Source organism: Lipophrys pholis (genome assembly GCF_963383615.2).
Source record: "Lipophrys pholis genome assembly, chromosome: 4".
In the NCBI taxonomy this organism is placed as follows: domain Eukaryota; kingdom Metazoa; phylum Chordata; class Actinopteri; order Blenniiformes; family Blenniidae; genus Lipophrys; species Lipophrys pholis.
In genome coordinates this window covers 9270629-9282655 of record NC_137637.1, presented here as the reverse complement: position 1 = coordinate 9282655, position 12027 = coordinate 9270629, and the positions used below count along the sequence as shown (strand labels likewise).

The following is a 12027-nucleotide window of genomic DNA, read 5'->3' as shown; positions in this document are numbered from 1 at the left end:
GAGAAACTGTAACTACAAGAGGAAAACCTGAAGATGTAGAATGATTCTATACAGGCGTGGTGTGCATGTGCATGTGCAGTCGCAGTGTTTCCACCGTTTACACGTTTTCACTTGAAAGCGTTGACCTAGCAGAGAAGCTAGGCTACATTGCTAACATTCTCTGTGGTGCTCGTGAAGAAAAGCTGTGGACAATGAGACTTTACAGCCAGGAGACTTTTCTAAGAATTCACATCCAATACAAGCTCATAATCTTGTTGATGTGATTCCAGATTGTGAAATTTGAATATTATCTGATTCACTTTGGTTGTGGAGTTCCAATTCGTGGTAAAATGTTATGGTGGTTTTTTTGTCTTTTAAAGCATTTTTCTGAAGGTTTTTCTTATCTTGAAGAGTTTTCATCCACTTTTTAAAACCCTTCATCAAAGCAAGGGAACGCAGACTGTTTTCAGTGGTTTCTGATGTTTCTTACCCTCCTGCAGGAACGGGAAGGTACCGGTGAACGATGAGGAGCAGACCAACGTGCCGCACATCTACGCCATCGGGGACATCCTGGAGGGGAAGTGGGAGCTGACGCCTGTCGCCATCCAGGCCGGCAAGCTGCTGGCACGCCGCCTCTACGCCGGCTCCAAAGTCATGGTGGGAGAAGACACAAACATGAAGCTGAACAGCTCTTTAGATTCACTTTGCCTTTCATTTCAGACTATTAAAATGGAAATAATCTTTTATTATTTGGTCTCAACCTACCTGAAATGACTTTATGAAGATATTTCTTGTGGAAATTATTTTACTGGATTTATATCATTAATCTAAAATAATTTTATGGGGAAAGTTAAATTCGAGTTATTCAAAAAGTATTAAACACCAATTTGTGGTATACATCAAAAAATTTTGGAGGAGGACCCAAGTACAATTCTGAAGAAGCAGGATTATGAAAGTTTTTTTTGAAGATAAAAAGTGAGAATTTTAGTCTATTAACAGATTTTTCACTATAATGTGTCCAATGCAAAGTCGTTTCAATCAGCTTTAAACTTTCCAAAAGATTTTTAATGGATATAATCGCATTTAACAGTACAAAGTGAAAAAACTAAACATTCTTGATCAAGTTTCTCTATTTCCAAAGATTTGAATGAGTTAAAGGGTTTATAACTCCTCGTGACACTTTCTGTACAATGAAATGCAGCACAAAGTACTTTACAGGCTGAAAGCTGTGGGCAGACAAGAAATTGCTGAATCACTGTGACTGTAGGGCGAGTCTTAAAGGCGCAGTGTGCCACATGTGACCTGAGTAGAGTCGTGTGTGTGCACACACACACACACACACACACACACACACACACACACACACACACACACACACAGAGGTTAAAAGTGATTACACAGTCTCTTGAAGTCTCGTTTCCAGTCTGAGGACCTGATTTAAGCTTTTAATTGAATATTTTGGAGGGAAACTGAGATTTGGTGAATTAAATTTAGGGATTTTTAAATCTATAGGTTCAATAGTAAGTGATGTTATTGGCACTTTTTGGATTATGAAACATTTTAAGGTACATCAGGTAATCTATTGAGTAGATTATTTCATGTAGAGGATTTCTAAAGCAATTTGATCAGACATGTTTGATTTTGAGTCAGTTTAGTTACTTAAGAACACATTAAATTACATTTTCAATTCCATTATTTGTACATGCACATACATTGCCACTGTCTTCATCTTAATGAAGTTGTACAGATTTACTTTATGATAATGGGATGTAAATAGTACGATGCATATTGTTTTTCTCAAGTTATTATTCAGCTGACATATGTTTCATTCAGTGATTTGACTCCCTTGAGCTTCCTGAGCTGTTTCACAGCCTCTGGAGAAAATTTCATTAAAAACTGTTCTCCTGTGTCTCTGCAGTGCGACTACTTGAACGTGCCCACCACGGTCTTCACCCCGATGGAGTACGGCTCTTGTGGCCTGTCGGAGGAGAAAGCCACCGAGCTCTACGGCCAGGAGAATATTGAGGTAAAATGCCATCAGCAGGACTCCGAGGCCCCATTTACACAATGTTTCAAGTGAAAAAGTTTGGTAAACGTTTTGAAAATGATGTCTGTTTACACGGAAGAGGATGGAGTTAGTATGTTGGGCCATCAGTTGGTGCAGTAGTTTGTTTTTGTATTGAAACGAACAATACACTATAAACATTAACAATGGGAGTAAAGTTGCATTGTCCTCTGTTTCCATCAAGACCGAGCCTTTTCAAAAAGCTGCGTTGTTGGCTCTGAGCACCGTTGCCATGTAAACTGACAAAATCACAATGCAATTTCTCATTTTTCGCTTGAAAGTGTTGTGGTGTAAAAGCGGGCTCACGGTCTCTCCTGGAATCCGGTGGAGGCTGGCAGTGATCTGTGAGGGGATTCTGTCTGCTGGTCTCTGCTGGGCTTCAGGTCCACATTTGTAGCCTGAATGTTTGTGTTGGCTGGTTGATTACATGTCTGTTGTTGCTCCAGCATGCTCGTTAAAAGGCTTCAGGCCTGAGTGAGCTGGATATACAAGCACATGGGAAAGTTTGCCTTCTCTTTTTCTTTTCTTCCTCTCAGGTGTTCCACAGTCTCTTCTGGCCTCTGGAGTTCACCTTGCCCGGCAGAGACAACAACAGATGCTACGCTAAGATCATCTGCAACAAACTGGACAATGTGAGGCTCCCTCCCTCCCTCCACTCGGTACTGTCGTAGTTTTCCATGTTTTTATCGATCTGAAACATGTTTCTCTGCAGGATCGAGTCATCGGCTTCCACTACCTCGGACCAAACGCCGGCGAGGTGACGCAAGGTTTCGGAACAGCCATGAAATGTGGTGTGACCAAGGAGCAGCTGGACGGGACCATTGGGATCCACCCCACCTGTGCTGAGGTGAATGCACAATTCTGTTGCTTCATATCTGTGAACTTTAACAACCCCCAACACAAAAACACTCAGCAGGACCAATGAGCTCTGAGATTGACTTTTTTTTTTTTTCTTCTTTTTTTTTTAAATGGTTGTTTGTACGAGCTCGGTCCTCCACACCACCCACAGGGCAGTGTGGAGAGCCACGCTACGCACTGCGCTGTGTGTGCTGTCTGCCACCTGTGGCTCCCTGAAACTCCTTTGTAAATATGCAAATAAACATTTTGCTTCATTTTTATTATACACCACACCGTTTTTCAAAAACAACCTGAGCTGAAAACGTGGAACCCGCGTAACCCACGGGCTTTCCCTAGGGAATGCCCGCTGGCAGCAATTAGCTAAAATAGGCAAGATGCATAAAATGGGAAAAATCCGTTAAAGGAAAAATGGCTAAAAAGGATTCTAAAAGCAAAATAAATATTACACAAAATATGTAAAGTGTAGCTATGAAACATCTTAAATACAGTGTGAGTTTTTACTTCTTTTTTCGTTTTAGTTTTTTTCCTTCATTTCAGATGAATGTTTTGTGGCTCCAGACAAATTTCATTTAATGGCGTTAAGTAAACAAACATCTTAGATTTCTTTGGAAGAAAACGTTGAACTGGTTTTAAACTGGTTCAGCTCCACCAACCAGTTTAAAACCAGTTTTAGATGCTGCTTAAGCTCCTCCAGCAAAGTGAAACGGTTGCAGGTTTATTTCCCTCTGAACTAAAATCTGATGGCGCTGCTGTTAAAAACCTGTGTGCCAAGTTGATGAGACGGCATCGTGAACTGGGAGCGCAGGGTTTCGTTCAGCAGGCGCCGCGCCACGCCGCAGTTTCAGTCCCATTCAGTGTTTGATGGAAGCAGAATAAATGTTTAAATTATCGCTTTTTGTGTTAATGAGCTTCACTTGTTCACGATGTTAATGAGCAGGTTCCTCCTCTTTGCTCTGTGTGTGTGTGTGTGTGTGTGTGTGTGTGTGTGTGTGTGTGTGTGTGTGTGTGTGTGTGTGTGTGTGTGTGTGTGTGTGTGTGTGTGTGTGTGTGTGTGTGTGTGTGTGTGTGTGTGTGTGTGTGTGTGTGTGCGTGCGTGCGTGCGTGCGTGCGTGCGTGCGTGCGTGCGTGCGTGCGTGCGTGCGTGCGTGCGTGCGTGCGTGCGTGCGTGCGTGCGTGCGTGCGTGCGTGCGTGCGTGCGTGCGTGCGTGCGTGCGTGCGTGCGCGGTGGGGAGATAACGCAGACTCGAGTTTATTCTTCATACTTTCAGGCTGATTTCCGTTGAGTTCTTTATTTCCTGACCAACAATATACATCTTTAAGTCATAATGTTAATCCACACATCTTTATCGTCTCCACAGACATTCACGCCTACAGAGTCCGAGTCACTGATTGACCAAGACAAACGGTTTTGTAGTTTAGGAGGAAAATAAAATTGTAAATTTTACAACATGATCGTATTATCAGTTCTTTCTTCATCTTTTGTTCAAATATGCAAATTACAGCTGCTCCAGAAGATGGTTTGAATTTGTTATGCTTTCTGAGACAACACAAGCCTAAACAGACAATAGTCCTGGTGTCAAATTACAAGTAGTTGATGCTACAAGTTTGCTGCTTCAACACTTTTTGTGAATTAAAAAGCTGCAACAATTTGATAACAATAATATGAACTGAGGCCTATCACCTGACTTTAAGGTTAGTTTGAAATGAATTTAATCTGGCGGAAGATAAACAAAATAAACTTGTCGGCAGCAGTCGGATATCTGTAAATGTGAGAGTCGCTGTGTACACAGACTTGAATCCGGTCTGACTACACACACCTCCTTCATCCTAAATTTAATATTCGCTTTTAATCATGATAATCAACAGATGAGTGAGTCGCAGCTGGCGAAGTTAAACAATGTCCCACATCTGAGTTGGAGCACAGTGTCACGTTTCTTTCCCAAAGTATGAGTCAGCATTTAATCAACAGCGTTTAGAGTGAAAACGCATCTTTTTTTTGCATTTCATTGCCAAAGAGTTTTAGCGTTTCCGGCTGTGGTGCACATGCGGATTAGCAGGCTTTAAGAAAAGTTGTTTTCCCGAAAGACTGAGTCGGGAGCGTTTTTGAAAACGTCACACCAAAGCTGGTTCTAATGATATGGACCACAGGTTAGACACAACAGGAACAGTGATGATTGTTCCAAAAGTTTCAGTAGATCCAATAAGAAAGACGCATGCAGCTTCACAGGATGATCCAGGTTTAATCTTTGGCGTCTGTCGCCATGACGACTGCCAGACTTGAAGATGCCTTCAGGTGCATGTATCAGGTACTTCAGTGATGTGGAATTCATTGTAGTTCAGGGGTCTCATGCAGACCGATTTCACCTGGAGAGGGCTCGGTCTCTGAAGTTGTCCCACGACTTTTAAGAAATCTGTCAAAATAAGTCGATGCTTTCTTCAAAAGTTCTATAGGTTTCTTGGTGGCTTCGCGGGCCACATTGGAGCCTCCTGCCAGCGTGATTTTGGCCTGTGAGCCTTATGTTTGACACCCGTGTTGTTTTTCTCCAAACGTTCTTCCTCTAACGTGCGTCTGTCTGCTCCACCCTGCAGATCTTCACCACTCTGGATGTGACCAAGAGCTCCGGTGGCGACATCCAGCAGACCGGCTGCTGAGGTTAGATCCCGCTGGTTCGGCAGGCGGCCCCCCTTCGGACGGGCCGCCCACTGAGCAGCGGGGTCAATCTGCTGAGGTTCCCACTGGCGTGACCTTCTCAGAGGAAGTGCCCACACACACCACCGCTCAACGTGTGTGTCGGCTCTGTCTGTGACGTCCTCGCCCTTAACCTGGAGTACAGGTGGGCAGGGATTGATGTCCCTCTGCAGAATCACTTCATGGTGGTCCAACACCCCCCCACCCACCCCCCCCAATAATTCTCCAGTGACTGGGCTCTCGTGGCCTCTGTGTGAATGCATAGATTCTCACCGTGCGGCTTCAGTCAACTCTCACAGGTTTTCATCCTTGTTATTTATCTTTTGCTACATGGATGCACCGTTTGTTCTTCTCTATGCAGGTCGTTCTGACTTTACAGACTTCCTGGTTCATTCTGAGCTTTTTGCTGTTTTCTGCTGCTGCATCGTGTGTGTGTGTGTAAAAAATCTTCTAGAGGACGGTGTGCTGTCGGTAATCTGTATAAATGATTTGTGTGTTGGTGTCAAACCACTGTAGACATGTAATAAAGGATGGATTCAACTTTGGTCTCTTTTTTTATATATATATATAGATTTGTTCAGACTGTGATCTTTAAACTCTAGAAATCAAAGCAATTCTCTTTACATCCCTGCAATATTATTTAGGCCTGTTTTTCGCAGCTTAACAATGAGAAGTTACTGGCAAAATCCGTTTTTCACTCGCATATTCAGAAGTCTGAAGTGTGGTTAGAAGGGAAGTCTGGTAATAATGTTGCAGTTAACAGGAAGAAACCTCACACAACCATTACACCATTAGAACGGTTCTCTGAAAACACCTCATCATTGCACACATTTGCTGAGGAGCCCCTGAGGATTCACATACTTGTTTCTGAAGGTTTTGCTTCATATTATGCCAATATATAATTTTAAATGCAATACACATCCATACACCTTGTTTTTTTAAATCTAGATTTTGGAAGGTGGTAAAATGCCTCAAACATGATGGAGAAAACAAAGTAATCCCTGTAAGTTATGTAAAATCTAAGCCATTAACGAATCTATAAGCTGATGTCATAAACTTTTGTCAATAATTTGTTAAAAAATTTAAAATGTTAAGGAAAAAACATTAATGTAGGAGTGCAGTTTTCTGGAGTTTCTTCAACTACTTTAGTACATCTTTGATTTTATTAGTTCCAAAATCATTACCTTACTGATCACGTCACAGTTTTCCGGCCACCTTACATCCAGTATATCACCACGTTCCTTTAAACTGTCGGTGAGGACCCACGGAGATTATGGCTGGTGGATTGGTGACGTTCACCTCTGGGTGTCGGTCAGGACACACAAATGACAGTCGATTCTTGTATTATTTCTTCCTTTATTATAGGGAATGCCGGGATAGTACAGGCTTCAGTGCGTATATGGTGGGTGTGAGTATGGCTTTGGGTGTGGGTGTGGGTGTGTGTGTGTGGTCCTACAACAACAACAAATAATCATTAGATTAATGGACCACAGAATCAAAATCACAAACTGCCTTCAGAACATCTTCAATCAAACAGGGTACAAAGTAAACATGAACTGAATTCACCAGAACATAGACATATTAAAAAGATATATATCTCTAGTCAACAGTGACACCTACTGGACTTAAAAGTACAAACCCACAGATCCGCCAGACGAGTGTCAATTAACAGGTACTTACAGAAACTACAGTAATTTATACCACTGGAACAGTAACACCCTTATCTTAAAGGACTGGCAGACTACATGCTTAACAGCCAAACCGAACTATATCAGTAAAATGTCCCAACTATGAAGTAATATCACTTATTACTACCTAGTATCCACAAGGCTATTAGTATATACAATACAACACTACAACATACTGCAACACGCAATGAACACTGTACACAACACATCCGAATTGTCCCTCCTATCACCTTATCTATTGACCTTTCCTTCACCCCAGAAGTGTTTTGTGTGGCGGCCATGATAAAGACTGTCTGAATTCTCAATAAGCAAAGGAAAGGAGGCTCCTTGCTTCCTTTAGAGCTTCCTTTAGCATAGGAACCGCTGATGCTTCCTTTATCAAAGGAGGCGAGCTCATGCTGCCCCACAATTCCTTGCGGCGACAACATTTAAAGGGACCCGCTCATCCGAGCGTGCAGAGAAGCTACAACCATAGACATATACACTAGACGCCGCGCAGCCTGCGTCCGCCCACCGCTCTGACACGTCAGAGCGGCCGCCATCTTGTGAGGGGCAAGTCTGACCCGTCAGCCTAAACAAGTCTATGTGACCTCGATGTGTTTTCTGTAGAAAACCACGCAAATATACATTTACATGACTGTGAAGAATCATTCCTTTCATTTTTAATTTATTAAATTAAAAATTATTTCATTTATTTATCTATTTAATGGAGCATACTTATAGAAAGTATTGAGAGGAAATGGAAGAAGTTTGCAGATGGGACATTGGGACGCTGTCCTCTCCTTTTAGAGCAGCAACATGATGGAGCTCATGACAAAAATTTGCAAAAGACTTTTATGTACAATGAACATGTACATTAGGGCACAAGTTTTAACTTTTTTGTGTAACAAATTTTGATTTTTTTAAACATATTTACACACAATAACACATTTACCTATTATACTTTCATTTATTTTTACATAGTTACCTTTGGGTGTGGCCATAGACATATACACTAGACGCCTCACCGACTGGCAGGCCAAAAGTTTTGAGAATGCCACAAATATTACATTTTCACAAAGTCTGCTGCTTCAGTTTTAATAATGGCAATTTGCATATACTCTAGAATATTATGACGCGTGATCAGCTCAACTGCAATTAATTGCAAAATCCCTCTTTGCCTTGAAAATGAACTTCACCCCCTCCAAAAAAAACATGTCCACTGCATTTCAGCCCTGCCACAAAAGGACCAGCTAACTTCATTCCAATGATTCCTCCGTTAACACAGGTGTGGGTGTTGATGAGGACAAGGCTGGAGATCAATCTGTCATGATTGAGTTAGAATAACAGACTGGACACTTTAAAAGGAGGATGGTGCTTGACATCATTGTTCCTCTTCTGTTAACCATGGTTACCTGCAAGGAAACACGTGCAGTCATCATTGCAGGGCCTAACAGGGAAGTTTATGGCAGCAAGTAATATTGAACCTCAGTCAACCATCGGATTATCAAGAACTTCAAGAAGACAGGTTCAATTGTTGACAAACAGGCTCCAGGGCACCCAAGAAAGTCCAGCAAGCGCCAGGACCGTCTCCTAAAGTTGTTGCAGCTGCAGGATCGGGCCACCACCAGTGCAGAGCTTGCTCACGAATGGCAGCAGGCAGGTGTGAGTGCATCTGCACGCACAGTGAAGCCAAGACTTTTGGAGGAAGGCCTGGTGTCATGAAGGGCAGCAAAGAAGCCGCTTCTCTCCAGAACAAACATCAGGGACAGACTGATCTTCTGCAAAGGGGACAGGGATTGGACTGCTGAGGACTGGGGTAAAGTCATTTTCTCTGATGAATCCCCTTTTCCATTGTTGGAAAAAAGACGAGGTGAGCGCTACCATCAGTCCTGTCTCATGTCAGCAGTACAGCGTCCTGAGACCATTCATGTGTGGGGTTGCTTCTCAGTCAAGGGAGTGGGCTCTCACAATCTGGCCTAAAAACACAACCATGAATAAAGAATGGTACTAGAACGTCCTCTGACAATCCAAGAGCAGGTTGGTGACGAACAATGCCTTTTCCAGCACCTTGCCATAAAGCAAAAGTAATACCTAAATGGCTCACCGAACAAAACAAAGATTTTGGGTCCATGGCCAGGAAACTCTCCAGATCTTAATCCCATTGAGAACTTGTGGTCAATCCTCAAGAGGCGGGTGGACAAAACTAAAACCCACAAAGTCTGACAAACTCCAAGCATTCATTATGTAAGAATGGACTGCCATCAGTCAGGAGTTGGTCCAGATGTTGATTGACAGCATGCCAGGGAGGATTGCAGATGTCTTGAAAAAGAACACTGCAAATATTGACTTGTTTCATGAACTCAGTGTAATTGTCAATAAAAGCTTTTGATACTTATGGAATGCTTGTAATTATATTTCAGTATACCATAGAAACATCTGAGAAAAACACCTAAAAACTCTGAAGCAGCAGACCCTGTGAAAATGTAATATTTGTGTCATTCTCAATAACTTTTGGCCACGACTGTATATATACGTGTGTGTTGATATATACAGTGGAGGAAATAATTATTTGATCCCTCACTAATTTTGTTAATTTGCTCACTGACATGCAAGTGAACAGGTTCCTTTTAACAATGAGAGATAGAAGATTCAGAAAACCACATTATATAAAAGATATAAATTGATTTGCATTTTATCGAGTGAAAAAAGTATTTCATCCCCTGGCAAAACACGGCTTAGTAATTGGTGGCAAAACCCTTGTTGGCCAGCACAGAGGCCAGAGGTTTCTTGGAGTTGATTACCAGGTTTGAGGTACATATCATACCATATCAAGAGGAACCTTGGTCCACTCTTCTCTGCAAATCATCTCCATATCCTTAAGGGTTCGAGGCTGTCGCTTTGCACCTCAAAGTTTCAGCTCCCTCCACAGATTTTCTATGGGATTATGGTCCGGAGACTGGCTCGGCCACTCCATTACCTTAATATGCTTGGTTTTGAGCCACTCCTATGCTGCCTTGGCCGTGTGTTTTGGGTCATTGTCGTGCTGGAAGACCCATATTCAGCGCCCTGGCGGAGAGAAGAAGGTTGTCACCCAGGATTTCACGGCCCCGTCCATCTTTCTATCAATGCGGTGAAGTCGTCCTGTCCCCTTAGCAGAGAAACACCCCCAAAGCATGATGTTTCCACCTCCATGCTTGACGGTGGGACGGTGTTCTTGGGGTCATAGTCAGTATTTTTCTTCCTCCAAACACGGCGAGTCAGTTGATGCCAAAGAGATCGATTTTGGTTTCATCTGACCACAGCACTTTCTCCCAAGACTTCTCTGAATCGTTCAGGTGATCATTGGCAAACTTCAGACGTACCTTCTTGAGCCGGGGGACCGTGCGGGCACTGCAGGATTTTAATCCATTGTGGCGTAGTTTACCAATGGTTTTCTTGGTGATTGTGGTCCCAGCTGCCTTGAGTTCATTAGCAAGCTCCTCCTGTGTAGTTCTTGGCTGATTTCTCACCTTCCTCAAGATCAGTGATACCCCCCGAGATGAGATGTTATGTGGAGCCCCAGAATGAGGTCGATTGGCGGTCATTTTGTATTTCTTCCATTTTTAAATGATTGCACCAACACATGTCTCCTTCTCACTCAGCTTCTTGCCGATAGTCTTGTAGCCCAATCAAGCCTTGTGCAGGTCTACAGTCTTGTCCCTGATGTCCTTAGAGAGCTCTTTGGTCTTGCCCATGGTGGAGAGGTTGGAGTCTGATTGATTGCATGGACAGGTGTCTTTTATACAGGTGACTGATTGACACAGGTGTCCTTGCTGCAGGTAACAAGTTTTTTCCGGTGTGTCTAAGGAGTAGGAGTATTTAACCAGTCTGTGGGAGCCAGAATTGTTAATGGTTGCCAGGGGATCAAATACTTATTTCACTTAAAATGCAAATCAATTTATATCTTTTATAGAATGTGGTTTTCTGAATGTTCTTTTTGATATTCTATCTCTCATTGTTAAAAGGAACCTACCTTTAAAATTATAGACTGTTCACTTATATGTCAGTGAGCAAACTAACAAAATGCGTGAGGGATCAAATAATTATTTCCTCCACTGTGTGTATATATATAATATGTATGTAGTATATTTTTGGTTTGTAATTATATATTTATGAAGTGCATATGTGGTATAGATATGGTATATATTTATGTAGCTGTATTATGTAATTATAAGGATATCTGTGTACAAACTAAAGAATAGGTAATAAAGGGTGGGAAATTAAAAATGTTTTGTACTTCCACTCCTTTTTCAAACAATGTTTGGTGTTTTGTTTGGTATTGGCTATATGTTTAATTTAAAAAAAAAAAAAAATTCTACCTTTTCTTTCTTTTGTATGTACAAATGGCCGCCCTGGCGTGCTCAGTTGGTAGAGCACGAGACCCACAGTCTCAAGCTAGTGGGTTCCCGTGGGCTCACCACCTGCAGGAAGGTTCTTAATCGGTGGTTAGCAACAAATCACAACAAATAATCAATAAACTATAATCTCTGCAGCCTTTTTTATAAGAAAGGGATGAAAGGTTAATATTCATACCTCTACCCAGTGAAAGATGTGCTGGACACTGGTCTTGTCGTCCAGGAGGAGTCTCTCCAGCAGCGCAGCTCCTCAGGAAACTGGAGTTTCAGTGGGAGATGAGATGAGAGAAGTGAATAATTATGAATAATAAGTGTTCTATCAGTAGGTTTGTTTAGATCAGGCGTGTCCAAAGTCCGGGTCTGGAGCCAATC

The 12027-nt window shown here is 42.3% G+C and overlaps 1 protein-coding gene across 4 annotated transcripts in view; it reads left to right on the top strand.

Moving 5' to 3' along the window:
* Positions 1 to 6131, top strand: part of txnrd3 (thioredoxin reductase 3) — a 29515-nt gene extending 23384 nt beyond the window's left edge. For all 4 annotated transcript variants that reach the window (XM_080461640.1, XM_080461639.1, XM_080461642.1 and 1 more), the window contains exons 12-16: positions 480 to 636; positions 1898 to 2005; positions 2581 to 2676; positions 2757 to 2891; positions 5492 to 6131. In XM_080461640.1, coding sequence (XP_080317766.1) covers positions 480 to 636; positions 1898 to 2005; positions 2581 to 2676; positions 2757 to 2891; positions 5492 to 5554 — 559 coding nt within the window. In that variant the 3' untranslated portion in view covers positions 5555 to 6131. The remainder of the gene's footprint in view (positions 1 to 479; positions 637 to 1897; positions 2006 to 2580; positions 2677 to 2756; positions 2892 to 5491) is intronic.
* Positions 6132 to 12027: the final 5896 nt, after the last annotated feature.